The sequence below is a fragment of the Delphinus delphis genome, chromosome 2, assembly GCF_949987515.2.
Source record: "Delphinus delphis chromosome 2, mDelDel1.2, whole genome shotgun sequence".
NCBI lineage: Eukaryota > Metazoa > Chordata > Mammalia > Artiodactyla > Delphinidae > Delphinus > Delphinus delphis.
The window spans coordinates 26,042,945-26,070,926 of NC_082684.1; the positions used below are offsets into that span (position 1 = coordinate 26,042,945).

General features: G+C 55.5%; 3 protein-coding genes across 3 annotated transcripts in view; 2 read left to right on the forward strand and 1 right to left on the reverse strand.

The window, feature by feature from the left end:
- The window catches only part of POMT2 (protein O-mannosyltransferase 2), a 47,783-nt gene extending 38,835 nt beyond the window's left edge, over positions 1-8,948 (forward strand). Inside the window, exons 15-21 of the mRNA XM_060004133.1 lie at positions 346-422; positions 3,586-3,657; positions 3,940-3,999; positions 4,091-4,196; positions 5,038-5,178; positions 5,353-5,467; positions 6,315-8,948. Of these exons, the coding sequence (XP_059860116.1) occupies positions 346-422; positions 3,586-3,657; positions 3,940-3,999; positions 4,091-4,196; positions 5,038-5,178; positions 5,353-5,467; positions 6,315-6,420 (677 nt within the window). The 3' untranslated portion in view covers positions 6,421-8,948. The remainder of the gene's footprint in view (positions 1-345; positions 423-3,585; positions 3,658-3,939; positions 4,000-4,090; positions 4,197-5,037; positions 5,179-5,352; positions 5,468-6,314) is intronic.
- Positions 8,949-12,955: 4,007 nt separating this feature from the next.
- NGB (neuroglobin) lies at positions 12,956-18,247 on the forward strand. The gene is made up of 4 exons (XM_060004137.1): positions 12,956-13,292; positions 14,839-14,950; positions 15,573-15,692; positions 17,094-18,247. The coding sequence occupies exons 1-4, from the start codon at positions 13,204-13,206 to the stop codon at positions 17,226-17,228; spliced, it is 456 nt and encodes a 151-aa protein (XP_059860120.1). The 5' UTR covers positions 12,956-13,203; the 3' UTR covers positions 17,229-18,247.
- Positions 18,248-25,769: 7,522 nt separating this feature from the next.
- Positions 25,770-27,982, reverse strand: part of TMEM63C (transmembrane protein 63C) — a 69,918-nt gene continuing 67,705 nt past the window's right edge. The window contains exon 24 of the mRNA XM_060003369.1: positions 25,770-26,731. Coding sequence (XP_059859352.1) covers positions 26,531-26,731 — 201 coding nt within the window. The 3' untranslated portion in view covers positions 25,770-26,530. The remainder of the gene's footprint in view (positions 26,732-27,982) is intronic.

Consider the following 27,982-nt stretch of genomic DNA (forward strand, 5'->3'; position numbering starts at 1 on the left):
GTGAATGAGACAGGCTCGGTCCCTGTCCTCACAGCCCTGCCTCGTGGGGGAGCAGCATTTGAGGGAGCGGCGTCATGAAGGCTGATGGTGCCGAGGGCTGTGGGAGCTCCGGGGCCAGGGCTTTTCGTCTGTTGCCATTGCCTCCCTCAGAATATCTGCTGAGTGCTTAATACGTGCTCAGTGAATGATCGAGAATCCTTCTGTCTCCTCAACACTCTCACCTGCTGGTTAGCTTGTCAGGAAGGCTACACTCAGACCCTGACAGCAGTGTGGATACCATGGACAGACAGCCATGAGGAGCGGGTGTGTGAGAAAGGTTTACGCCTCTGTCATTTCTTTTTCTAGTGCCAAACATCAGCCTGGACGTGCTGCAGCCCAGTTTTCCTGAGATAATGCTGGAGGCCCACATGGTGATGATCCGGGTACTGTGGCCCCTTCCCATTTGGCGGCTTCTCTAAGAGCTCTTGGGCATCCACAGATTTGGATCATGGATCAGTAACCTTGGTATAGACCCACTGCCCCCTTGTGGAGGACTTAGTGTCTTCACCTATACTGGCTTACTTGGTCTTCAAAGGCATTGAGTGGTGGTGGCGATGATGGTGACGGTAATGATGATGAACACTTATGTAGCTCTTATGTGCCAGGCACGACTCTAAGCACTGCACATATATTAACTTAATACTTATTACAGTCCTCCAGAGATTATCGTTCCCAGTTTACAGATGAGGGAATTGAGGCACAGAGGTTAAGGAACTTGCCCAGGGTCACACAGCTAAATGTAAGAGGTGGATCCAGGCCTTCAGAGTCAGTGCTAGTTACCACTACACTCCTCTGCCTCTAAGTGAGTCTCACATCTGTTGAAGTGGCAGAGCTCCTGAAAATCATAGTGCCCTTGGTTGAAAATCATGAGACACTGATAGGTGATTCCATCATATGAAATTAGGATTAGTTAGGATGAACAGCTAATTTGAGTGTGTTGTTTATATGCAGCATAAAATCCCAACCAAGAGCCCACTCAGGTTCCCAGACAGAAACAAACTGTTTAGGGGGCATGGTTGATTCATTTTAAGGTTTTAAAGACTCGTCGTTTGTACTGTCTATCGTTAGTAGCTGACAGCTGACATCAAAGGTTTAAGAACAATTGAGAGAAGAAATCTTTAAATTGAGAAAGTTCTACCTAGTAGCTTAAAGTTTCCTCTGTGAATTGGAAAAACCCTGATGCGGTTTTGATGTTGAGGGGGAAACCTCTTTACTTTGGCTTCTGGAAAACCGGTGTTCTGCAGGAACGATGTTTAAGAATCACGGTATCTCAAGCCAGGTTCGTGTATCTGTGCAGGATTGCAGAGAGGTGCAGCAGTTGTTATTTTTCCCCTGGTGAGCCATTGTCAATTGTTCTTTCCTGGAAGTGATTATGTAAGCAGTACTCAGTAAATATAGTTGACTTATTTCAACAGATTAAATTTAAAAATTCAAATTTTGTCATTTCTGCACATTGGGAGGTGATGAGTTGACAATAAGCAATCTCTGGGTACCTTCTTCTCTGACTCTCTGTCTGTAGCTGTCACTCTGGCCTGATGACATAGTTCTTTTGGATATGTGCCTGTCGGTCAAAATATCATTTTAGATCCGGGTAGAATTTTAAGACTAAGTCTAAATAAATAGTCTCGTTTTTTCTTTCATTATCTGAGAGGTAGAGTCAAAGAAGAAAAGGGACCTAAGGAACCTTTCTTATTCAACTGATGTAGAGTCAGGATGGGGAGAGAGATCAAAATTGTCTGGACTATAGAAACTGCAGGGGACAGGGCTTCTGCTATCTGAGCAGAGGGCCTAAGGCCTGGGCGGAGAAGGCTGCCCAGCCTGCTGAGGTTAGCTGGAATAAGCCCACTAGGCGTTAAGCACAGAGAACAATGTGCAGATACACATGCCTATAATGGTTACAGATTTTCCTTCCTTCTGTTTCTTGGTTTACTAAAGGAGCTGGATTTCTTAAGAGTTTAATGTGTAGGATGCCCTTGGCTTGGTATAGCTCTGGCTGGAGTGCCTGGGTTTGGGACTGGACTGGACTGGTTGAAGGAATTGATTGCCCTCAGCAGCTGCTCTGGGGTCCAGAATGATTCATTCTTCATTCCAAGGCCCTTCAGATGGCCATGATGGTTCAGGGGCTGTGCAGCTGACCCCTTTGGGCGTGACACCCCACTGGCTCTTTTAACCCTGGAGGACCAATCCAACCACTGTAGGGAGGCCTGCAAATGATTCTCAAGACCTCAAGGAGTTGGGTTAGTAAGGCACTGGGTTCTGGTTCACTGAACCAGACCTGGATCTTTCTTGGGCTAGGCCAGTGGTTCTCAACAGAGGGCGATTTTTGTCTCTGAGGGGATATTTAACAATGACTGGAGACATTTTTGGCTGGCGTCATGGAGGGCTAGGAATGCTTCTGGCATCTAGTGAGTAGAGGCCAGGGATGCTAAACACCCTACATGGCACAGGCCAACCCACACCAGAGACTTCTCCAGCCCCAAATGTCAATAGTGCCGAGGTGGAGAAACCCCAGCCTAACTCCTAGCACCTCACTTTTCTTCTCGGGAATGACTTCTCGGTCTGTCCTGATGATGAGGCTGACGCCATCCTGCTGGGTAGGATCCAGGATCCTGCCCCTTTTCCTTCTCGTTTCAGCAAAGGCCTGATTTTGCCATTTAGAGGCAGGTTGTTGGGTATTCTTGGCTGTTGGACTAAATGGGCTGTGTCTGGGTCCTTCAGGCTAAAGTGTGCATTCTCAACCAGAGCGCTATCGCTCCCAGGGGGCAAAATGTATTCTTGGAGGGTGGGAAAAAGAAAAAAAAGCCCTTAACTTTTTAATGTATAAAGCACAGGTGTTCCTGCATTATGTAAACAGATATACAGAATAGCTATGGTATTAAAGTGTCATGAGGGGACTTATTGTGGTGATTGTTTTGCAATATATACAAATATTAAATCATTATGTTGTATATCTGAAACTAATATGTTATATATCAATTATACCTCAATAAAAATTTCTTTAAAATGTCATGGTGGGGGAGTGTTTAGGGAATAGATGTCTTAAAAAGGTTGAGGGGGGGCAGGCAATAATGGGAAGAAACACTGAGAAACATTAGGCTAAAGTAACTTTTTCAAAGTCCAGGAACTTAGAGTTTCTGGGTTTGTGTTTGAGATTGGCCTTCCAAGGGAACAAGTGAGTCAGCCCTGATTTTCTATGCCCCACCGCATCCTCTTGACACCTTATCCTTGGCCTGGAGACGGATATGTATTTTGTGCCTCTGGGAAACAAGTCTCTCATTCCTCTTTCTCTCGAGCAGAGAGGGTCTGAATGGACTGTCTTTGCTGGGACATGGAGGCTTGCTTGTTGGGAAAAGTAAGTCAGTTTTTGTAAGCAGGTGGGCAGTGACTGAGAATGAGCACCTGATTCTTCCCTGCAAGGGAAGGGGAGGGGAGAGGAGAGAGGGTTTCTCTTGACACCTGGCCACACATCAGATCCCCATCCCTCACGTTCCTGTCGGCCTTCTAGAGCTCTGCTTTGACTAGCTTTTCTTTGCCACTTTCCTGCAGGGGAACAATGGCCTCAAACCCAAAGACAACGAGTTCACGTCCAAACCCTGGCACTGGCCTATCAACTATCAGGTAGGGCCCGAGGCAAGAAAGAGGACGTTGAGATTTGGTGGATGTGGGGTGCGCTGGGGGCGCAGGGCGCGGCCTCGCATGGCTCGGGGTGGCCAGAGGCGGGCTCTGTCTTCTGCCCCGATTCGGATCAGCCTTCCCAGGGAGCTCCCGTAGAAGGCGCCCACTCCGAGCCTCCCGTCAGGGCTCCCTGTCTACGAAGGGTGACCCGTCTTCCTCCTCCTGGAACTCGTGCGGCTGGGAGGAGCTGAGCTCTGGGCCAGCAGCGTGTCCTCTGCTCCACAGGGCCTGCGCTTCTCAGGGATCAATGACACCGACTTCCGAGTGTATCTGCTCGGCAACCCGGTGAGTGCCCGCGCACCGCGCTTTGGGCCCTGAGCTGTGCCCGTGGAGAGCTGCTGCTTTCTCTCACCCTCCTGTTCTCGCTTCCCTGCAGGTGGTTTGGTGGCTGAATCTGCTGAGCATCGCCCTCTACCTGCTCTCAGGGAGCATCTTTGCTGTGGCTCTGCAGAGAGGGGCACGTCTGCCCGCCGAGGTTGAAGGTCAGGTCCCTGGGCTCCCCTGCCCTCCCACCTAGCAGTCAGGAGGGCGCCTGCACTCGGGGAGGGCCCGCCTGCTGATGGCCCTTCCTTTGCCTTTCCCTCCCCTTCTTCCCTCCTCTTTTGCTTTTTGGAACTCAGTCACCAAAAGCCCAGTGCTGTGTTAAACACTACATCCTCCCAACAACCCTATAAAGTAGCGTTTATTACTCCTGCTTTATGGATTAGGAAATCAAGGCACAAAGAGGTTAGGAAACTTGTCCCAGTAAAAGGGATAGAGCTGAGGTTCACACCCAAGCGGACTGAGTTCACAGCCTTCACTTTTGACCTCTATGCTCTATGCAGAGCTTCCCACCTTTTCTCTTCTGCTCCTTCCTCGTCCCATGGCCCTGTCCTCTAGTCACGTAGAGAGCAGCCCCCAGGCCGTGGGCCACAGCATCTGAGACATTCACACAGGCTCTCTCTGCCTCTGCAGCTCCGCGTCTGAACAGACATAGTCCCCGACCGCCCCCTCTCCCACCTCCGTCCTTACCTCTGCCCGCACCTCCGCCCCGTCTGCTGCTGCAAAGACCTGCATGACAGCAGAGATATGGGAGCTGGAGCTGGAGGCCAGGCTGCCTGCTGCTGGGGTTTGGTGCCCCTGCCGTGGGTGCCGAGGCCTCCCTGGGCCGGGTAGCAAGCAGTTGCTCCTCTCCTGCCAGCTGCTGTAGGATTGTTCAGCTTGGGCAGAGGAGGGAAGGAAGGCTTATGCAAGTCACACAGCAAGGAAGGGGCAGAGCTGGGCTAGACCAGGCTCTCTGCCCCCTCCCTGTCGGCTGACTGGGCTGTGCTGCTTGGGGCCCAGGGCTGTCCCAGGTCCTGCTGCAAGGAGGCGGGCAGCTCCTGCTGGGCTGGATGATGCATTACTTCCCGTTCTTCCTGATGGGCCGGATCCTCTACTTCCACCACTACTTCCCCGCCATGCTCTTCTCCAGCATGCTGACAGGTCAGCGCTGCCCTCCTGGGCCTGGGGAATGAGGGCGGGGCCGGGGAGGAGGCCACCATGGAGCGCCTGCGCTGGGGGGAGCCCTCTGCTTCCCTGACCTGGGGGGCTCCGTCTGCTGCCTCCCCAGAAGGCATCCTCTGCCAGACCGGTGCGAGGTTTCTCTTCCTTCCATAGGCCTTCTGTGGGACACACTCCTGCGGCTCTGTGCCTGGAGCCTGGCCTCCTTTTCTCTGGCTGGGCACGTACACACGCTGGGAATCCTGAGCCTGCTCCTGGGAATTGCATACAGGTGAGCACCCCCTGCACCTTGCATTGCTGCCCCCCAGCACCGAGGCCTCGGTCCCAGGTGCGTTTTAGGACCCCCTGGCATGCTTTTGAAGCACACTGGTATCCGGCTCCATCTCCAGAGGTTCTGATTCAGTTGAGCTCAGTTTGGATCCTGTGGTCCAGCCACAGTTTTTAAAGCTCCCCACGTGACCCGAATGTGCAGCCAGATGGGCGAAGCACGGGCTACCTCTCTGCATTCTTTCCTCTTGCCAGTGGCTCCCAGCTTATGGACCACTCCGGCTCACGTGGGAGGGCGCCCCTCTTTAGTCACGTGGCTCCCAGCCAGAACAGCTCTCAGTGGGGTGAGGGAGCGGGTGGTGGAGGGGCGCCCGGGCTGTGGTGCGGCTCAGAATGACTAGGAGGGGGTGTCGTTTGGTAAGCCGCCCTCTTCCCCACCTCGCAGGCCTCACAGATCCGCGCTGAGAATCACTGGCCTTTAGGGGCGGCGGGGCAACATAAAAGCCTGAGCAGGGAATCGGGGGCCTGAGGCCCGGGAGCATTTCCACATTTTAACAAAAGGTCTGGGCCAGACAGTCCATGACCAGACCCTGGGCTTCTCTGTCTCCTGGGCCTCTTGGGAAGAGCCCTTTCCCTCACTGGCATTAAGCCAGCCTCTTCCAAGTTCACAGCCTCTGGTAGGCCAGGTGGCAAACTCACGCAGACATGGTAACCAAGAGGGGTGGGTCTTGTAGGTAGAGAGGGTCCGATGAGCCCTGGCAGGAGGAGCTGAATCTCATGGGTCTGCAGGGCACCTCGCTCCACTGAGGCGGCAGGGCGCCCACTGCCTCCCCCTGGGTTCTCTCCCTCAGCTTCTACCTCTTCCATCCTCTGGCGTATGGGATGGTTGGTCCGCTAGCCCAGGACCCCCGAAGTCCAATGGCAGGACTAAGGTGGCTGGAATCATGGGACTTTTGAGGCCACTGCAAGGACTCCAGCCTGGGTCCAGGAACTTCCTGGGGACAGCCAGCTGTGGAGCCAGTCCCTGGACCCTCCCAGCTGTGGAGGAAGCTGCCTGAGGAGCCCGCGGAATTCTGCCACCTGCCAGGACCATGCCCTGGGAGCATACCCGGAGTGTAAGCCACTAGAGAGGGCCATGGCTCTGCTCTAACCACAGCCATTCCTCCGCTGGGGCTGGCTCAGCAACAGGCGACACATCTCTCAGGCCCGTTTCCCCAAGTCTGCAGCATGAGGAGGGATGAGTGTGCAAGAGGGTGGGTGTGAGCGTGTGGGGGAGTGTGCGTGTGAGGGTGCGTGTGTCCGTATACCTGCGGAAGCTAGACCGTGACTGTGGACAGCTGAGTGTCATAAACTCTAAGAAGTCCAGGGCTACAGTAGTATTCTCTGGGGGTTTTTTCACACTGGATTTGGTTTGTAAGTTTCATCAAAAATTCTCAGACCTCCAAGAAGACTGAAAGCACTGACCCCACCTTGGGATGTCACCAAGGGCAGAGCAGATGGTATCGTCACGGCTGTGCTGCCCTCCTTCCCACAAATAAGCGAATACAGCTGAGGCCCCTGAGCTGGAGGGCCCGCCTCCCAGCTGCTTCCCCACGTGGCTGCTGCCGGAAAGTCTCCTCCGTGGCCGCAGGCGGCTGGACTTCTGCCTGCGATGTGCGCAGAGGACTGGGCCCCAGAGCGAGGCAGCTGAGGACTCACCAGCCCTGTTGGCCCTCCTCAGCCCTCGGTTCCTCGCTGTCTGAGAACGTCACGTCACGAGGTTGGTGGGAGGGGTGGCACCCTGTCCTTGGCTACTGTGTGTTCTCAGGCCCTGTGAGCCAGAGGTGATTTCTGGCTGCCCATCCCTTATCCTCTGCGTCCAGCCTGACTGTGAGGGTGGGCCCGATGCATTCTCCTGATTGCAGGGAGAGCCTTTGGGGCCCCTCTCTTAGCAGCTGAGGTGGATGTGTGGCAGCGCAGGGATGTGTGTGGTGCTGGGCTGGGGTCCCAGCAGGGCGTCGGGGTGTGGGCTGCCTTGGCCTTTCCGGGCTGGTGTTCCTGTCACTCACTAAGCTTTCCCCAGTTTTACTTCTCTAGTCCTCCCCTGCTGACAGCCCCCCTCCCTTTCACTTCATTTCATTTCCCTTGCTCTGTGTCACTGTCTCACCAATCTCTTTTTCCCCAAAGACCCAGAGCACCTAGAAATGCCTTGGAGCTTCTCCTCTCTACCACTCTGAAGCCCAAGCAGGAAGCTCAGAGCTGTTCCTTTTACTTCTTCCCCATATGAAAGAGATAAAGAAAACCCTTGGGTTAGCACTGAACAAACCCAAGGCCAGTCCTTCAGCCGTCCTCCATCCACCCAGTGCATGACAAAATATTATTTTGTCTCAGAGAACTGTCATGCTTCAAGGTTTAATGATGCATCTCTGCCACCCTCCATCTTCCCTCCTCTGTAGCCCCCACCAGCTCTGACAGGGTCAGAGCTCTTTAGAGCATCTTTGCTAGGCGGTTGCCACGGAGACTGGAAATTGGTCCCAAGGACAGGCTGCGCTACGTACTGGGTGGTGGGGAGGGAAGCTTCTGGCCATGCTCGGACGTTCAGACCAACCATCATTAAAGTTAATAGAGGAAATGCAGCAATGTCAAAAGCAAGGCAGTTTCGTTAATTAGATCTGGGGCCTGATGACCTCCCTTTCCCAGGGCTGCAGCCCTTTTGACTTCCCCCAGCAGGAAGCGCTGCCGGGTGCTGAGTCTGGGCTGCTTGCTTAATTGAATTTCTAGAAGGGAAGGAGAACTGGGATGGAGAACCTCCCGCTCTCCCCTCCTCCTCCGCTTCTCCCTTTCTCTCCCCCAGGCCAATTTCATTTCTTCTGAGCTGGGTGGGGGCAGCCATCTTGGTGGACTCTCCTGGAGGTGGAATCCAGGAACCTGTGCTTGGCTCTTAGCAAAGAACAACAGCCCCACGATGACAACCGGAAGGTGGCTGATGTTCCCTTGTGCCTTATTTCCTAATAGGAACTTGTTGGAAGGGAGGTGCTCTGAAGGCAGCCACTCTGAGTGAGGGTGAGGAAGGAGAAAGCTCAGCCGGCTTCCTGCCCATCCCTCCCTCCTAATTTGGCCACACTGGGGACAAAAGTTTCCTTTGTCTCTTACACTGCTTTCCAAAGATGCAGAAGAACTGTCCGCCCACTCCCTCCTCTTCTTCCTTGCCCAGACTGGCAGACACTTCTCTGGGGACAAGGCCGCATGGGTTGATGCAGCTTCAGGTACTCAGGTTCTGTTGTTGGCAGATGCTGAGGAGCGGGGCTGTCATGGTGGTGCTCTGAATATGGGCTCCAGCCCCCAGGAGCAGGCAGAATGTGACACGCCCCACAGACTTGCTGGCGGAGGAAGGAGACGTTTGTTAGCTCAACCTCCAGCCGGCTTCTTGAACCACATTTTATATTAAAAAAAACTTTCCACAGATAATCAGAGGCCGTTTACTTTTGTAATAAATAGCGCTTATTTTGAACGCCATGTTGTTCTTGTTGTACTTAATTGAACCTGACTTGCCCTCTGGCTCCCAGAAAGAAGAGAAGAATGTTTTGAGTGCAGGAACCATTCCATTGTGTCTGGAGTCTAAGGCCATTCTAATTCCAGCAGAGGCCCTGGGCTAGGCAGGCGAGCCTGATTACACCAGGGAACATTTAGGCCCTCTCATGGATAAGGTTACTTGAGTAATGTTGGTTGTTATTGTGATTTATTTAAACTTATTCTAAAATAAGTAGGAAGCTGGACCTTTTTCTCTTTTAACCTCCTCACACAAGTATAGAAAGGAATGAGAGAGAGTAACGGTTGTCCACTTCTGAGACAGCTGAGTGGCCCAGCATGGTAGCAGCAATGTCCATTCTGCTTACAAAGAGGCCCCCATCTTTTTTGTTTTGTTTTATTTTGGTTTGGTTTTTTTGTTTGGTTGGTTTTTGGCCGCACCATGCGGCCTGCGGGATCTTAGTTCCCTGACCAGGGATCAAACCCGTGCCCCCTGCATTGGAAGCACGGAGTCCTAGCCACTGGACCGCCAGGGAAGTCCTAGAGGCCCCCGTCTTGACAGGGGTCACCTGTTATCAGGAGTCATGTTAAGGGTCCAAAGGAGGTAAGAGCTGACATGTTTTAGACAGAAGCTGAGGGAGGAGAGGAGTCCGTTGCACTGTGAAACTGGGGATCTTCTGGGCTGTCTGACCAACCTCCTTCTTAGGACCGAGAGTAGCTGGAGGTGGAGAGGGGATCGTGCAGATCCTCAGGAGACAGAACTGCCACGGACAGGAAGGTTAGAGAAGGACCAGATGCTGCTTGACGCACAGCTTAGTTTACCAGCTCATGATGCGTCTGTGACACTGAATCCTCATAAAGGCCCAGTGAAGTCCGTGCCGTTTTTGTCCCCATTGCACCCAGGAGAGATTCAGTTAATTGCCTGGTTAGTAAATAGCAGAGCCAGGACTGGGTGCCGAGTTGGGCTTTTTCTGCTTCTCCAGCCTGGTCCTGGGACTAGGAGCGCCTGCCCAGGACAACCTGGATCCCCTGCGGAAAAGGCTTAGATCAGCACGTTCCTTTGTACCTTCTGCCTAAAGCATTGATAGCTCATCCAGGGCCCAGTGTTTCCTGGTGCACCCAGACCCTGATTTGTAGTATATGCCAATTTTCATGGTGTATATACTCCACCATGGCCTCTTTCAGGCTACCAGCCTGATGTTCCTGAATGAGAAGCCGGAAAGGTGAGCTCAGTTGGCTGTCACAAGCCATCTGAGAGCCAGCTCTGACACACCTTTGACCCAGACCCAGTGATCCGGGCTTGGTCTGAACTTTGGGCACAGCTCTTGGGCACAGTCCGTTAGAGTGAGGAAGGCAGTGGAGCACGGAGGCCCACTGGAGGGGCCAGGGTCAGTCCAGAGGTCAAATCCTGGCCCTACCACTGATTAGCTACGTGACCTCGGGCCAGTTACTTAGCTTCATTGCCTCCATTTCCTCAACAGTAAAACAGGCTATAATAAATAGGGTCTACTTCGCAGAGTTATTATGAGAATGAAAAAAGTTATTATGAGAATGATGCAAAGTCCCTTGCACAGTGTCTGGACATGGATGCCCAATAAAGGCTAACCCTTTACTGTTGGTGGTAAGTCGGCCTCAGTGACAGCACTGGCTCTAGAACAGCACTTGAACCCTCTCCTCGATTAGAACCTCCTGCCCAAGTTGTGGCCAGATGCCAGGGAGGGGAGCTCCGGTGACTTTCCCCCAGCCCCTCAAATGTGGAGTCAGACCCTCTGTCTCCTGGCTGGAAAACACCACGCTGACTGCTTAGACCCAGCCAGGTTCTTGGGCCTTTTCACTAAGGGGAGTGGAGACTGGAGTGCACTCAGCTCTCTCCTCCTACCTCCTGGCTCTAGAAAGGCAGAGTGAGTGCTGGCTTCACCACTTACTAGCTAAGGCCATCAACTCATTAATCTATCAGACTCCAGACCCTGCCCAAAGGAGAAAACAGGCAGGGAGGGTCCTGAGTGTAGACTGTTGGCAGGAAGTGCAAACTGGGTGGCGTGGGAAGCCTTAGACAAGCCAGGTGGCCTGGAGCACTGGGCATCTGGGCACTGAAAGGTAAAGGTCGCCAGAGATATACGTGGTTTTCTCCTGTGACCTGCTGACCTGGCTGCAGGGCCATGGGACACCAACCTGGGAGTCCAATCCCTGAGCACCCCGGCCTTCTCCCTTCAGCCCCCAGGCCCTTTGTGTTCTCACTTGGGGATCTCCTGGACTCCTTAGGACACAAGCCAGGCTGCCTTACAGCTCTGCTCCCCTGCTCCAGCCCAGAGCCCCCTGAGATGCGGGGAGGGATGGGGAAGAGAGGAATAGGGTCATATTCCTATATTATTAGCTAAATTCCTAATAGCTCTAAACTCTCGAGTCCCCGGAAGAGGGAGAGCAGCGGGATGGTCACCAGGCTCGGCTGGGAGCAAGAAAGAGGAGTTCTGCTGAGGCCCTCAGTCCTGACGGGGGACCAGCAGGAGAAGTTCTAGAAGGCAAAGATTCAACACTTCAGGCCTAGCACAGGGTTGGGCACGGAGCCTCAGCCTGTTCGTGACCCAAGGCCCCAGCACACTCACCTTGTACCCAGGGACCGGAGGCGGGCTGAGAGGCTCCTGGAGACCTCTCTCCCAACCCCTCCATACAGCTTAGGAAACGGAAAAAGAGAGGTGGGCAGACTGAGAGGAGAGAGGCTCAGAGACTTGACATAATGAAAGGTAAATGAGGGTCTTGCTCTTCAAAACCTGGGCCACTGGAACTGGGCTGGGGCCTGAGGAACTTTCATGCTTGAAAGAGAAAGGTTTAGGACTTCCCCAGTGGCGCAGTGGTTAAGACTCTGCCTGCCAGTGCAGGGGACACGCGTTCGAGCCCTGGTCCGAGAAGATCCCACATGCCGTGGAGCAACTAAGCCCGTGCGCCACAACTACTGAGCCTGCGCTCTAGAGCCCACGAGCCACAACTACTGAGCACACGTGCCACAACTACTGAAGCCTGCACGCGTAGATCCCATGCTCTGCAACAAGAGAAGCCACTGTTGTGAGAAGCCCATGCACTGCAACGAAGAGTAGGCCCTGCTTGCCGCAACTACAGAAAGCCCGTGTGCAGCAACGAAAACCCAATGCAGCCAAAATAAATAAATAAATTTATATTTTAAAAAAAAGAAAGAGGTTTAGGTCTAATTGACTTCACACCCTGAATGGCAAACATGAGATCCTGTATCCTGAACTTCAAATTAAAGAAATAAATAGTACTTCTATCTAAACATTTACAAAAGTCTATTAAAAATCGCTGAATAGTAGAATGTTCTAGCGTAACTCCCTTAATGTCCAAGTAGTGGAATGCTCACAGCTGCTGCATCCAAGACCCCACCCTGGCCAAGCAGAGCTGGGTTTAGAACCTGAGCTGACAAATTTCTAAAGATGGCAGCTGACAGATTTCTCAAGAAAACCCAGGCCTGGCTGGAAATGGCTGTGGTCTTGGACCTGTCCCTAAAGCTGAGAGTCCTGGTGGTCCCCAAATGTCACAGGGTGCCTCAGTCATACCCAGAACTGGGGCAGACCTCCTCCCCCCGTTCCCTGGCTTCTGCCTTGTCACACAGGTAGGCGCCCTGGCATCCTCTGGCCCACCTTGGGGCCTAGGGAAGGGGACCCTGTAGCAAGGGATCAGATGCCTCCAGGCAGTGTTTGAGTGGGGCTCTTGGAGAGGTGGCTCTCGCAGAGCTTACCTAAGACGATCAAATTGAACTCCTTGCCCTAACTAGGGAGTGTCACCAGATGAGAAACTGAGGTCCCAAGAGGCTCGACGATTTCTGCAAAGCTCTGAAGCCCGGTCGTTTCCCAGGCCACCGGGTCATCCCCGGCCGGAGGCAGTTGCCCAGAGATGCACGTCCGTAAGGACGAGAGGAGGGCGGGGGCGCGGTTGCTTTAAAGCGCCCCAGCCCGGGCGGCGGGGGGCGGGGCGCTCTCGGAGCCGTGGGGTGCAGGGCGCAGCGGCCGGACCGGGGTCCCCGGAAGCGCCAGCGGGGCAGGCCCGGCGGGGGCTCCTCCACCTGGGCGGGGAAGGAGCGGTTGCAGGACCCCGCCCGGCCGAGGCGCGGGGGCCGTAGGAGGTGCCGACTGGCCGCGTCGCCGCGGAGATGGCGCGGCACGTGCGGTGACGGTGCCCGCGCCCCGAGGGTCCCAGCCTAGCGCCCCGCGTCCCCGGGCGAGCATGGAGCGCCCGGAACCCGAGCTGATCCGGCAGAGCTGGCGGGAGGTGAGCCGCAGCCCGCTGGAGCACGGCACCGTCCTGTTCGCCAGGTGAGGGCGGCCCGAGCGCCCCCGGGGTGCGGGTACTGGGGTGCCTCGCCAGGAATGGGTTCGAGGCGGCTGAGCTGGCGCCGGAGGAGGGAAACTAGCCCGCTGCTGGGGCGCTGGGGCGCCTCCAGATGTGCGCCAGAGGAGCGGCGCAGGGCGACGGGTGGCGCGGCCCCTGCTGCTCTTCCCGCGGCGGTGGCCCGTCTTGCGAGCCAGCACGCCCCGCTCTCTATGGGGCTCTCTGGGTGCCGGACAGGGTCCGCTCCGGCGGACCTCCTTATACTTGGGCCAGCGGCCTCCGGTCCCCACGCTGCACCCCCTCCCTGGCTGTGTGCCTCCTGAGTGGTCTTTTCTTGGGTGGTGACTGCAGGGGTGCCCACTTCTGCCCATACGGGTAGACTGGGGTGTCCCGCGGGCTTGTGTGGGGAGGGTGTACTGGGCGCCTGGCCTGCAGAGCACAGGGTCTGGGCCCCAGAAGTGTGAGCTTCCAGCAACAGGAGAATAAGCCTTTCTGAGGAAAGGACTGGGCTAGGACCAGAGGACTGCCAGGGAAGGGATGACAGGTGCCCAATTCTCACCACTAGAGAGAGGGGTAAGGGAGTGTGCAGACCCCAAAGGGGAAGGGGAGGCCAGTCTTCAACCGCAGCTTGAGGGTGTCTAGGTAACCCCTCTGCCATCACCAAAGAGGCAATGCTACCTCACCATGGTTTTTCAGGAGCCTTGGCTCCCTAAGCCAGCCCAGAACTTCTGAAGAGGCTTTCGCAAAACCTCCCCCAAACAAAAAGGGAATAAATTTGCAGTTACACAAAACCCCAGTGGCTTTCCCAGATGTGGCTGAGAGCTTCTGCTTGTGCCTCCCAGCTTTCCCCAAACCCACTGTTTTCTCAGGCACCCTCTGTGGCTCTGCTACTCCTAAGCTGTGTGACCTTAGGCAAGTTACTTAACCTCTCTGGGCTTCTGTTTCCTCCTCTATAAACTTGGGATAACAGTTACACCCACTGCTTAGGATTGTGAGGAATACATGAGTTAACCACGTGTAAAGTACTCAATTCTCAGTAAGTGTAAGGGGTTCTATATACTATAATTATCATTGCTGGCCCAAGCCCTCTTGGGCATGATGACATTGGGAGGTTCTGACCCAAGAATGGGAGGGAGGGAGAGGGATAGAGGCAGAGAGGGGGGTGGGTGGGGAGAGAGGGGGAGATAGGGAGAGGTAGAGAGAGAGGTTTTCTTTTCTCCAGGCTTCCTGTTTGAGAACCCCTTCCTGTCCCAGTCCACACCCCTCAATGGTTTATGCAGGGGCTACCCTATGCCAGGTCGTATGAGAGGCCTGGGGACACATTGTTTTTTCCAGGATGCCACTTCCAGGTTGTGGAAGAGGTGAGAGAGGGGCACCGGCAAAGCTGGCCAAGGGGTGCGTGCTAGGTTGGAGGGTGTGCTATAGTTCACAGCCAAGGCTCTGCCCACCCTCTCCTGCTGCTGGGCAGCCAGGGCCCATGGAGCCTGCAGGGGCAACACCCCAGGGCTGACACCGGGCCTCCACCCACAGGCTGTTTGACCTGGAGCCGGACCTGCTGCCCCTCTTCCAGTACAACTGCCGCCAGTTCTCCAGCCCGGAGGACTGCCTCTCTTCCCCTGAGTTCCTGGACCACATCAGGAAGGTGAGGGGTGGGCGGAGCACCTTCCTGGGAGAGAACGAGGAAGTCGGGAGAGTTACTTCGTTTCCTGCCCCAGCCCTGGTCTTAGCCCCTCCTTCTGCTCCCTCCTGTCAGAGGCATCTGCCCCTTTCCCTTTGCGCTGAGCTGGGCAGAGTTTGGGGCACCCGAGTCAGCCTCCTCCCCCACCCTGTTCTCAGCCAGCTGCTCCCAGCTCTGCCATTTGCCCTTGGCCTTGTCCCCTGGCTCCTGTAGGTGGTGTTGGCGCTGATCCATCAGGGGCCATCTGCCTGTGAAAACCAAGCTGGGGTTTTCTTAGAGGCTGGCGACTCTCACAGGGCCTCCGTGTCCCCTCGTCCCAGGAGGACAACACTGTCCAGCAGGTGTGTTTAGGGCTTTGAGCCCCTCAGAAGAGAGCAGCTTCCTCCATGGTGTAACATTAGTAGTTTGGCCACCATATGTTGAGCGCCTACTGTATGCAGACGCAGGCTGCCTTTCGTCTCTGATACTGGAAAACTGAGGGTCCTCTCTTCCTTCTGGTTGGGACCCCCAGGTTCTGGATTATGGTCGTGAGTGGGGATGGGGCGTTGCTCTGGTCTCTCTTTCACCACCACCTTGGCCTTGGCAGGTGATGCTCGTGATCGATGCTGCGGTGACCAATGTGGAGAACCTGTCCTCGCTGGAGGAGTACCTTGCCAGCCTGGGCAGGAAGCACCGGGCAATGGGTGTGAAGCTCAGCTCCTTCTCGGTGGGTAAAGGGGCTCTTTCTCTCTCCAAAGCTACTGGCCTGAGGCCACCACTCTCTCCCAGGCCTCTCCTGTCCACCTGTTCATCCTTCCCACGCCTATACCCTCAGATGACCGGGGCTGGGGCATGCATTGTTAGGTACTTGCTGTGTGACCCTGGCACTGCCTTGACCTCTCTGAGCCTCCAATTTTTCTTCTCTGGTATGGTTTCCCTCAGAACCATAGGAAGTGAAGGAGCCTGTGGGATTAGCTGGTCTGCTCAGTTTTATATTGCTGTGTATGAAACCATCCCAGAACAGCCTGGCTTAAAACAATGATTTCTGATTTCTCTGGGCTCAGTTGAGTGGTTCTTCTGTTCCACGTGCTGTGGCTGGAGCCACGCATGCACTGCATTCAGCTGGGAGCTCAGTTGGGGCTGGAATGTCCAAGATGGCCTGTCATCCTTTGGGACCTCTCTCCGTGTGGCCTCTTATTGCTCAATAGTCTAGCTGAGATTCTTTACAGAGTGGCACCTGAGTTTCGAGAGGGAGTGTTTCAAGAGGACAAGCCAGCCTCTGCATGCTAATGTCCCATTTGCCAAAGCCAGTCACACGGATGAGCCCAGTGTCAAGGGTGTGAATCCTTGAGGTGTGGCTCACTGGGGACCCTGACCTGACAGCCTACCACACAGTCACCTTGCCAGACGTACGCACCTTGAGGAAGGCACTGAGTTTGTCTTGTCATTTTCTCCATCCCCAGCACTAGCACGGTATCTGGTATTTAGTGCATATTCAGTAAATATTTGTGGAATAAATAAACTGTATTTTATAATTACTAATAAAACATGAGAACCGTTATTATTGCTGAAGACTTACTGTGTGTAGATGCTGTGCTAAGAGCTTTTCATAGATGATCTCATTTAATCATCCCAACAATCTGATGAGTTGGAAGTTTTACATTCCCTGTTTTACTGATGAAGCATCTGAGGCTCAGAGAGGTTACCTAACTTGCTCAAGGTCACACAGCTCATAAGTAGTAGAGTCAGAAAGTGAACTCAGGTTCATCTCAGGTTGCAGAGCCTGGACTCTTAACATCATGACTGCTGTCTTGCAGAGGAGGAAACAGGCCTGGAGGCAATAACTTTGCTTGGTCTGAGCTGGAGGTCCCAGGCAATGCCTCGGCTCCACTCATGGGGTGGTTGTGAGGCTGGGAGTGGAGTGAAATGCTTTGTTCACTTTAAACCCTCACCTTTAAGGTGTACACAAGGACTGGGGCAGAATCCTGCTCAGGAAGCATGGACCCCCGTGCAGGTGAGAAGAAAAGCCCAGGAGTCCTTACCAGCCCCAAGCCTCAGTTTTCTCACCTGTGGAATGAGGGCACGCCCTCCTGCCTTTGGGAATGACAGGTGCCCCTTGCCTCTGCAGACGGTGGGTGAGTCCCTGCTCTACATGCTGGAGAAGTGCCTGGGCCCTGCCTTCACACCAGCCATGCGGGCTGCCTGGAGCCAGCTCTACGGAGCCGTGGTACAGGCCATGAGTCGTGGCTGGGATGGCGATTAAGAGGCAGTCCTGCCCAGCGGCCTCCACCTGGTGGCCCCTGACGGTCTGTGTCTACCTGTTGGTCTGTGTCCATTGTAGCCCAGGCTCCCTTAGGCCTCCCTGCATCATGGTCCTTGTCCCCTGGGCCATGCCAGCGAGGTGATGGAGCAGGGCTGCGTCTCAGTCTCCCTCACCCCCAACTGCAGACAGGGTGGCTTTTCCTTAGAAAGGGGCCTTCGGATTTCCTTGAATTTCCAGTAGCTTCCTCCCTGCCGGCCTTCTTTCCTCTGCAGCCTCCCCTCTGCTTCCAGGAGGAGGAGCAGCGTTTTGGTAGCAGAGGTGGCACGGACCCAGAGGGTATGGGGTTTGAGGGAATGGGCTTTTCTGTCACCCTCCCTTCCCAGGCGAGCCTGGGCCAAGCGGGGCAGTGGCGCGGCTGAGCTTCGGGCAGCTTCCCAGCTTGCCTGCCTTCAGTGCTTTTCTCTCCCAGGGGTGTTTGCTTTTCACAAGGAAAGAGGTGGGATAGCTTCAGCCTTCATGGTGGAATCACGGGCAGCAGGAGCAGGGGGCCAGGAGAGCTGCTGAGGAAGGGAGACCTGGCTCCGTGATGGGGCTTATCTGCCCACTCACGTGCCACCCGACAGAGTAGTTTTTCTTTTGTAGTGTCTGGTGGGAGCGCCCCTATTATCGATCTGTAAGAACCAGCCAGCCAGCCAGGGTGGGGCGAGGCTGCGGAAGGGCAAGGAAGGAGGAGGGCTTCATTCCCAAGAGACCTGACTCCCAGCGGCTCTTGGTCACCCCGGACCCCGTCAGACGCTGAGTCTCATTTCCCTCACCAGCCTTTCTGCCTCTGCCCATACCGATGGCAGGTCCACAGACCCCCGTATTTAATACCTGCTGTGTGCCTGTAGTTAGCTGGATGGATAGAAGACAAAGCTGCAGGAGAGGCCCCCTGCCCTCGCCCCGAGCTGTCTCCACTTTTATCTTCTGCTGTGTGCTGTGGTTGTATAAACTTATGAGAAATAAACCTATTTTGTGTGCCCCTCTGACCCGCTGGGACTGGTGTTTTCTTTGGTGTTGGCTTGTGGCCAGATGAAGATGCAGGGCGGTGGATGTAGGACAGGGTGGGAGGATGGGTTCAGCAGGGCCAAGGCCAGAGTGGGTGGAAAAGTAGGAAAAGGTGTGGGGAAGCCAGTGGCCGAGATGGAGCCAGGGGTCTGTGGTGGAAACTGACTGGCAGGGTACACAACTGGACTACATTTCCCAGCGTCCCTTGCATTTAGGTGGGACATGTGACTGAGTTCTGGCCAATGGAATGTGTGGACATGTATACCACTTCCAGACCTGGTCCCCACAAACTCCTGCATGCCCCTCTGTGCTCTGTCATCCTTCCACCAGCTTGATGCAGACCTCACAGTGACCTTGAGGGCCACGCATTGAACGTGGCAGAGTCACAGGTGGAAGGAGCTGGGTCCCTGAATCACTGCTTGGAGGAGAGCACCCACTAATCGGAAGTGCCTTGCAGGGTCCAAGTACTTCTCCAGCATGTAGAGCAGGGGCTCACCGATTTTGAATTTTACAGGAAAGAGACATAAACTTCTACTGTGTTTGTGCCATTGTGCATTTGGGGGTTGGTTTGTTACAACATATACCCACACTAGTCCAGAGTCTGAAGCAGTTCACTGCTCAGGGGTCTGGGAGCCCACCTGCTGGTGGACAAGGTGAGGCCCGGGATCGAATGCATTAGGTGCCAGGACAGCAGCACCAAATCTTGCAGTGTTTCTGAGGAAAGTTTCTAGATCCTCTTGGCAGGGGTAGGTGCCAATCCCAGGGAGGTCTTTTTAAGGAGACTAAACGTGATAACCCGGGGTGCACATTGGAGTTGAAGAGCAGGTGTGAGTGTGAGTGTGTGTGTGGGTGTGTGGTTATGAGGAGCATGCAGACAACGGTAGAGACATAGCCAGGGGCATGGGGAGCGAGTGACTTTAAGAGCGGGCTTCCTCCGAGCAGGCTTGGGCTTAACCCGCCACGTGCTCCTGGCCTCCTACGGGTGGGGTCCTGGAGCTGGGCTGTGAGTGGCTGGAGGGACTGCACCCAGGCCAGCTACCCACACCCCGAGGTCTGGTTTTCTCAGCCCAGACCAATGCCACTGGCACCAGCAGAGCCTCCCTAGCTCCAGCTGGGGCCTCATTTTTGTTGAGCTCAGGGGGCCAGGCCTGCCAGGCTGTGGGACTGCAGATGTTGGGTCTGGAGCATGTTAGGAGTGCTTTTCCCACTGGGGCATCAAAAGTATCTTTTTCTTGTGCCCACACAGGCTCCAGTGAGGAGGCCTCCTCTGCTGTGTGACCAAACAGCAGCTCAGGATCTGGTGGCCAAGCCTGGCCTAAGGCTCCTGAATGTTTGACAGCCACCCAGGAGACTGGGGTGACCTGCCTCTGGAGAGGCCAAACAGCCTCCTCTGATGTGTCTTAAGCCATCCTAAGCATGGGTGCTTTCACCTCTCTTGAAGGCCTCTCTTCCACTTGTGCGTGTGTGTGTGTGTGTGTGTGTGTGTGTGTGAGAGAGAGAGAGAGAGAGAGAGAGAGAGTGTGTGTGTGTGTGTGTGTGTGTGTGCGTGCAGGGCGGGTAGTTCCTTCCTCCTCCATTCCAGGTCTCAACCCTGGAATCCTCTCTCTCTTCTCCTCATTCCATCAGCCCGTATCTCGCGTCCTCACCGCCCCCTTCCCTCTCCAGCTACCACCCTATTTCTTTACTTCCTTTGATAGCAAAACTCTTCAGAAGAGTTGTCTTTCCTCGCCGTTCTCACGTCCTCACTCCTGTACGAGGATGGTAACCCATTTCAACCAGGCTTTCATCCACCCACCAATCTTACCGTCAAGGTCACCAACAATCTCTATCCTGCCAAACTCAGGGGCCGTGTCTCAGTGTTCATCTTCCTCTTCTGCTCAGCAGCACCTGGAAGTGTTGATCACCCCTTCTTCTATCTTTAAACGTTTTAGCATGGAGACATGTTAACATACACAAAAATCAGAGCCTAACAGACCTCCATGTACCCTTCACCCAGAATCAGCAGTGAAGCAACTCAAGACCTCCCCCTGCCCTTTTCTTTTGCTGGACAGTTTCAAAGCTAATCCCAGACATCATGTTCTTTCGCTCGTAAAGTCTTCCATATGAATTTCTAGCTGATTTTTTTTTTTTAACCTTTTAACTCATGCTGTCAACATACCTACCAAGATGAACAGTTATCTCCTCAACATCACCTAAGAACACCCAGTTCATATTCAAATTTCCCTGGTATCTAAAAGATGTCTTTCTGCAGCTGGTTTGTTCAATTCAAGATGCAATCAGGGGCCACACACTGTATCTGGTTGCGTCTCCTAAACCTCCCGTTCTCTACCAGCCTCTCGCCTCCTCCCCCAGGCTATTGATCTGTGGGTGAAACCTGCTTATTTGTTCAGTGGCAGGTCCAGCATTTGACTCGGATGACGGTTCTTGGTGGCGTCTTTGAGCTCATTCCTCTCTGCCCCGTATTTGTTGTCAAGTGTGATTAGAGCTGGGGTCCCCCTTCCCCTTTGAGTCCCTTTCTTCCCTTGCCTTCCGGGACACCAGGCTTTCCTGGTTTCCCTCCTTCCCCTCTGCCACTCCTTTTCAGTCTCCCTTGCAGATCCTCCTTCCCATCTCTCTCCGACCTCCGCTTGTGTCTGTAGAGGTCGCAGTCAGTCCCATGCTTTCAACACCATCCGGACGCTGATGACTCTGGAGTTTACTCCTCCAGCCCAACTTGCCCTTACTCCAGACTCTGTATCCAGCCACCTGCCCAACGTCCACACAAGGCACCATCTCAGACGTAACACAACCAAAACGGAACGCTTGGTCTTTTTCCCAGACCTGCTCCTTCCCAGCGTTCTCTGCTTTGGTAAACCAGCTTACCCAGTTGTTTAGGCTGAAGAACTGGGAGTCATCCTTACCTCCTTGCTTTCTCTCAGACCCCCCCATCGAATCTATCCAGGGATCCCAGGCCCTATTCCGAATTTCACTACCTGTCTCCTCTTTCACTGTACTGTCGCCCCCTGGAGGCCTCGAGTCCCCCGCGGGGCTTTCTGCTTCCGTCTTGTCCCCACCCAGTGGCTAGTAAGGAGATCATGTCTCTCCCCTGCTCAGAACCCTCCAGTAGCTTAGCCCATAGAGCCCCATGGTCCCCTCAGACCTCGCCTCCTTCCTCTCTTCCCCTCGCTCACTCTGGCCACTCTGGCCTCCTCGCTGGTCCTCGGACCCACATTTAGTCCCCACTCGCTTCATGCAGCCTCCACTGGCTCACGTGTCTCATGTCACGTTCCCACAGAGCTCGTCCCCCAACCTCCCCATCTCTAGAAAGCCCCCCCATCCTGCTTTATTTTTTCTTCAAAGCACCTGTCCTGACCTCCCACTATGTAAATTTGTTTACTGTACTTATAATCTATTGCATTCCACATGGGAAGGCTGTCAAGAAAGCCACTTTGGGCTCTATGTTTGGATAGAAGAGGAGAGCCTTCAAACCATTGCTGCAGGTGATCAGACAGGCAGAAATGACCCCTGAAGCTGGTGTGTGTGTCTCTCTGGCCCAACAGTAGTACTTACTGCAAAGTAAGATGATTACAACAGAAGTTGTGCCCACGCTAGGCATTAACTGCTTGTAAGCCCAAAGGAAAATGCTTGTTTGGGCCTAATCTTTACCTACCGGGCACCTGCCTTCTGAGCTCTCTGGAGGCAGAGTGAAGGGAGGAGAGGTTTCCCAGCCTATGGATTTGTAACTACGCACAAGCCACAGGGCCACCCCCTCCCCGAGGTGAGAGGCAGTGTGAGGTGCTGAGAGCAGCTTGCCTGGTTCCAGGGCCGTGAGGCTGGGATGGTTCCTTCCGGCTCCAAGAGAGCCTTGCTCACTCAACCCTCCTACACACCAGAGTCACCGGGGGGATTTCGTAAAATAGAAATGTCCGGGCCCCTCCCCAGTAATTCTGGCTCGTTCATGGAGGGGGTCTGGATGTTAAAATCTCCCAGGATACTCCAATTTGCAGCTGGGCTAGAGACCCAGCACTTGAAGCTTCAGAGATGCTGGGCTGCTGGTTGTCAAGGTGGGACCTCAGATGTTCAAAAAGCAGCCTCTGCTGAAAACACCTGTGAACTGTCTTCCCATAAGCCAGGCTCCGCCACGCTTCCCCGGGCCCTTCACAGAGCGAGCTCAGAAACCCAGAGCCGCCAGCATGGAGCTTCCCGAGTGACGGCTTTGGGAGGGTGGCGGGGAGCTGCCCCAAGCTTGGCCTCCAGGCACAGCCTCCTGGAGCCCAGGGCCCTTCTGCTTCCTCCCCAGTCCCACAGAGCCCAACCTGGCACTCAGTCTGGTGCACCAATGCCCTCTTGGGCAGAGCCCCATGGAGCTGGCATCCTGGACCTCCCTGGCACCAGGCCTCCCTCTTGGCCATCTGCCCACTCCCCGCCTCCTTAACTCCCTGATCCCCATTCCCAGGCAGCAGGACCTAGCCCCTCCCACCCGGCCAGGGTGGTCTTCCTACTCCTTTCTCCACTGAAGCATCTCCTGTGGATTTCATCGGACTCGACTTGGAAGATAATTGCTTTGAGGGGAGAGGGGTCAAGGGGATGGGCCCTAGCCTCCTGCCCGGGTTCACACCATGGGGGGCTTTGAGCCCTTGCCCATGGGTGGACTATGGAAGCTTGAGGAGAAGGTCCAGCGAGGGGGGCTCAGGAGCATCCCGTGGGCACTGTGCCCCGAGAATGGCCTCTGTCCTCACAGGGAGCGGCGGGGGAGGAGGCCCCCCTCCACACCCTGTTCCCTCTGTCCCTGCGGCTGAATCTGCTCTATTCAGTAATGAGACAGAGTGGTCAGCCTCCCGTCCTCCTGCTTTCAGGATGAAGTGACCAGCCTAGGGTCAGCGAGCTAGCTAGAGGAAGGGCCAGTACACACGTCCCCCAGGGCAGGGAATTTACCCACCTTGCCACAGGTGTGACAGCAGACATAACTACCCTTTGCTAGAGGGTTTTCTTCTCCTGTGCAGGCCTGCTGTGACAGCCCCACATACCCGCCTAATGCCCAGCCTCTCCCTGACCTCCCCCTGCCCTCGTGCTGCTGGTGGAGGCTGATGCTGCTCCCTGGGGGCTCCTACCTGAAGTCTTCGTCTTGTCCAGTCCGGCTGCTCATCTGGCCGGGGGCCCACTCTCAGGGCCCAGCACTCACCCCAGGGCTTCTGCTGCCCAGGAAAGGCTGCCCTGGTGGCTTCCTGGGTAGCTCATGGACCGGAAAGTTCTCCCCTACTGCTCAGGGGACTCTCAGAGCATCCGCAGTGGAAAGAGGCAGATTCACTTCCTGTTTCTCCAGCAGATGAGGTAGCATTTGCCAGGCCTTCCCCTGTGAGGACAGGGGCCAGGGAAGGCCTCAGGGGTCAAGGGTCCCAGAGTGGCAGCTCTGGCCCCAGGGGCCAAAGCCACAAAGCAAGATGTGGTGCTCCAGCCTGGCCACCTCAGGGAGCTCTGGCTCCTTCTGGATGGAGGGAAAGCCCCGCTGGGCTGCTTCAGATGCAGAGGCACAGGCCAGCAGAGGTTGGGAGGACTTGTTTATTCAAGGCACGGTCATAGCGTTAATAACAAGAAGGTCCGGCGTTCTGACACATTGCTTTAGTGGTGATGGCCAAGGCAAGTCCACACTCCCCACCGGGGTCCCCAGAGGATGCAATGCTGCTGATAGGCACTTTGCTTCCAGAAGTGTCTGAGGAAGAGGCAGGCAAGCATGGAGCTGCCCTAGGCCCCGGGAGGGGCATTTCTCAAAGGCTCTAGGCAATACCTGGTCCCCCGAGGCAGCTCCCTCCAGAGAGGATCAGGTCTGAGAGGCGGGGCTTGGGGGAACAGATGGGGCAGGGGCGGCTGGGAAGTGGGCAGTGGGGTGGGGTGGATGGTGGTGGGCGGAGGCCAGTGGGTGAGAAGCGTGTGGGCCGAGAGAGCAGGTTGGAGGGGAGATGCTTGAGGAGGGCCTGGATGTGGCGTGTAAGGAGCCAAAGTACGCCCACACCCGCAGCAGTGACCACGGGAGGTCGAGCGGCTGTGACCAGGGTCTCCGGGAAGAGTAGAGAAGCCAGTAGACGCAGCAACTTTCCCAACATCCTCACCGTCTTCTCTCAGAACCAGACTGCACTTGACCCAGATTCAGAGGGGGAAGCCCCAGCCATGCTGCCGTAGCATCTGCTGGGACCTTTCCATATGTAGCTTCCACAGGCTGCCAGCAGGGCAGTGGGAGGCGAGACAAGCAGCAGGAACAGTCCCGCAGGGGCTGCGGAGGCCGGGGCGGATGCCAGCAAGTAGTGCCAAGCGAAGGCGAGCCCTCAGGCCAGCTTCGGGCAGGACGGCCCTCGCCACACACCTGGGCGCGGGGCAGGGCCTGGGGCTGCCACCTCCCCATGGTGGGCAGGGCTCCGTGCTGGACTGTCCTGGAAAGGACCACTTCCCCCTGTTGGCTGGTGAAATGCTTGGGGGAGATAGCCCTGCGGGGCCTGGGTTTACGAGGGACCAGCTGGGTATTTCCTCCTTATTCCTACCTGGGCGAGGAGAGACAGCCTCCTCCCAGATGAGCCAGGCTCTCTGGAAAGATCCCTCACGCCAAGGTCTGGGCTGAGCTCTCGGGGGAGGGCAGTATTTGCCCCTCAAGTGCTATTTCTCCTCCTGGGTCAAGCTTGGAGCTTCTGGAGCCAGGATGTGGGCACGGGTGGAGCAGAAGTGAGGCTCAGGTGACCTGAGCTCAGGAGCACGTGTGTGCCCGGCAGCCGGTGGGAAACACCCAGGTGAGGTGAACCTGGACGCCCACCTTCAGTAGGTTGGCTGCAGGGGCCCAGACCTTTGGAGGAGGGCGCTCAGGAGAGCTCTAGAGCGTGCAGATCCCATTTGACTTGGTTCATTCTGGTGCACCCAGGCCCTGGCCAGCCCTTCTTCGTGTCTCCCCAGCTGGCTGCCTGGTGGTCCTGATGGGGGCCTGTCCCCAGAGGCCTGCACACCCCTGGCCTGCAGCAGTGGTGGCACCAGCGTTGTTCCCACTCAGGATTCGGCTCCTCCAGGCCTCAGGTGGGGGCCGCCCCGGGAGGGCAGCCTTACTCTGCCTGTCCATGGAGGACGCAGCTCCCGCCTGCACCCCTCAGTCCCCCGCAGGGCATCCGCAGTGTCTGAGCCAGGACCACACTGGAGGCCACTGGACTGCTCTTCAGTGCAGAGCGCAGGGCGGCCCCGAGAGGAGAGGAAGGGTCCTGCTCGGAGGCCGGGGAGAGGCCTGTGCCTTCAGTTTGCAGCAAGGGCTTCTCACCCTCAGCTACCCCCCACCTTGGTCACCCTGGGGGCCTAGGCACTCAGATGGGTATGCGGCCGGAGCAGCTCTCAGTGGCCACATCCTCGACCTTGGGGGTCCTCTCATTAGGCCCCGGGGCTTGGGGAGGTATATCGGGTTTCTCATCACTCAGCGTTTTGGGAGAAGACCTCCTTCCATGAATTCTGCCTCTGCCCCGCCCACCTTACAGTAACCAGCAGCCTTCATCAAAATGCACACAGGTCCCGTTTAATGAGCCCTGCGTGACCACATCCCAGCTACTCCTGCAGGAATAGAAAGAAGGCTCTCTACCCTGCTGCTCCTGGGGACATCTGATGAGGGGCAGAGGAATAGGAAGGGGCTCAGTCGCCTCCTTTAAGTCTATGGTCTCAGCTGCCCCTTCCTGCGGACGGGCGCAGAGACTTTCTCTTTACAGATCCCCGTGCAGGGAAACCCGGAGGAGGTGGCCGTCTGTGTCTTGCTGGCGAGGCCAGCATACATACCTTTGCTTCCTCAGACTGCAGGAGAGGGGTGGGCTGGGAGTGAGGGTTAGGGTAGGACAGCAGCAGAAGCTCCTTGGGCAGGGCAGCTGGTGGAAGGGTGGCGACGACCGCAGAGAGTCTTCAGTGGGCTTCCTCCTGCCTCTTCCCTGATGCGAACCTTCTCCACCATGAGCCCAGGAAGTCCCCCAGCCTTCAGTCTCTGTGCTCAGGGCTCCAGCCCCTGCTCCCAAGACATGGTGCTCGCCGGTATCCTCCATCCCATCCTGGGGTCCCTCGACACTGCCCGTCATCTCCCGTTCTAGCTGGTCAGCAGGTCGGGGCCTCCACATGGCCGACAGATAGCCGGGGCTCCGTTGGGGCCTTCCCAAAGTCTGCAGGAGGTAGTGGGGCGGCGGTCCAGGCCACCCTCCTTGCCTCCCCCTGCTGGGCTCTCCCCTGGCCGCCACTCCCGGCTGGCGTCGCCAGGTGGAGGCCTTGGGTCCTGGTCAGTGGTACTGGCTCTGGCCCTCCAGTTCCAGCCCTTCCTGGAACTGGGCCGAGTCCAGCTCCCTTGCAAAGCCCCTCACACCACTCTCCTCTTCTCCCTCTTCCGGCTGTCCGTTCATGGTGCCGTAGGTGTGCCGGGCTGGGGAGGAGGCTGGGGTCAGGTTCATCTCCGGCTCTTGCAGCACGGTGGCCACATACAGCTGCTCGGGACAGAGAGGGGAGATGGGGTGAGGTCACATCTGGGGCAAGGCCCTGGGCACACGCTTCCCCCTCACGCTTTACACGCAGAGCCTCTGCCCCTCTAAGCCGTGGCTCCTTCCTTCTTCCCCCGCAGCCCAAGTCCTGGCCATCCCGCCTGCCCAGCTGCTCTCGATCATTTATCGAGCATCTGTGTGCTCCCTGGGCTGGTTAGTGTGAGTCTCCTAGGCTACTCTTCGTTCAGCACACGTGCCATTCATTCTTGGTTCCAGGTCGGGCTGAACCCAGGGGGTGATGACATGAGTCTCCCTTACACTGGGGTCTGGAGGGACCCCCCCCCCATTCCTGAGCTAGCGCATTTTCTAACACAGCTTCCGAGGTGCAGCCAGCTCCCTTGGGCTGTGTCATTGGTTGGCCAGGATTTGAAACGGAGGCTGCTAGCTGAGGTCTCGGTCATGTGACCTGTGAAATCCAGGCATGGGCCCAGGAATGCCTGCGATGGCAGCAGACTAGAAAAATACAAGAAGTACTAGGGTCAGAGCTGTTTGTCACCCTTTGAAGGGACTTTTAAACCAACTCCTTATTTTGAAAATAGGTAATTATTGGGTAGAATTAAACCTTTCCTGTGGGAATTTATTTCAGTGAAACTAAACAGCCCTAGTTGATGAGAGAACACTCTTTCTACGGAAGAACTGAGGTATTTTCATAAGGCCAAAATAAACCCCATAGATGACTTCTGGGTTCTGAGGAAAAAATGGTAACTGAACGATGGAAGAAGCCAGCAGTCATCCCTGAATCAGGGAGTCACTTCAGCATCATTAATGGCAATAAATGGGATATTATATATTGCCTGGTGTGACTCACAGCACTGCCTGTAATGTGTTCTATCTAGCCCCTAGTGTCGAACTTGAATCTATCAAGCCTGTGGATCTAACTTCTAGTTTTCAGGAAATACAGGAGATAGTGTAACCTCCTGTAAGACACCATGAAGAAACAGCCAGAAAAAGCCAGAAGTTGGGACATTCTGCAGGACTCCTGGCTTGGTCTCTCCAACAAGTCATAAAGCAGAGACGGTGCTAAACTAAAAGGGACAGGTGCCAGGTTAATCTCGCACAGAGCCTGGATTGGGTCTTGGTCTGGACAAGCTGTAAAAGATATTTCTGGAACACGTAGGGCAAGTTGAATATGGACTGGGTATTTGAAGAGGGAAACATGCGTATATGTAGAAAGACAGAGATTGTTAACTTAAAATG

Excerpts from the sequence above, each read along its gene's own strand:
- NGB (XM_060004137.1), top strand. The coding sequence starts at position 13,204 with ATGGAGCGCCCGGAACCCGAGCTGATCCGGCAGAGCTGGCGGGAGGTG. Across the intron at positions 14,951-15,572 it reads TCCTGGACCACATCAGGAAG|GTGATGCTCGTGATCGATGC; the intron begins GTGAGGGGTGGG and ends TGGCCTTGGCAG. Across the intron at positions 15,693-17,093 it reads TGAAGCTCAGCTCCTTCTCG|ACGGTGGGTGAGTCCCTGCT; the intron begins GTGGGTAAAGGG and ends TTGCCTCTGCAG.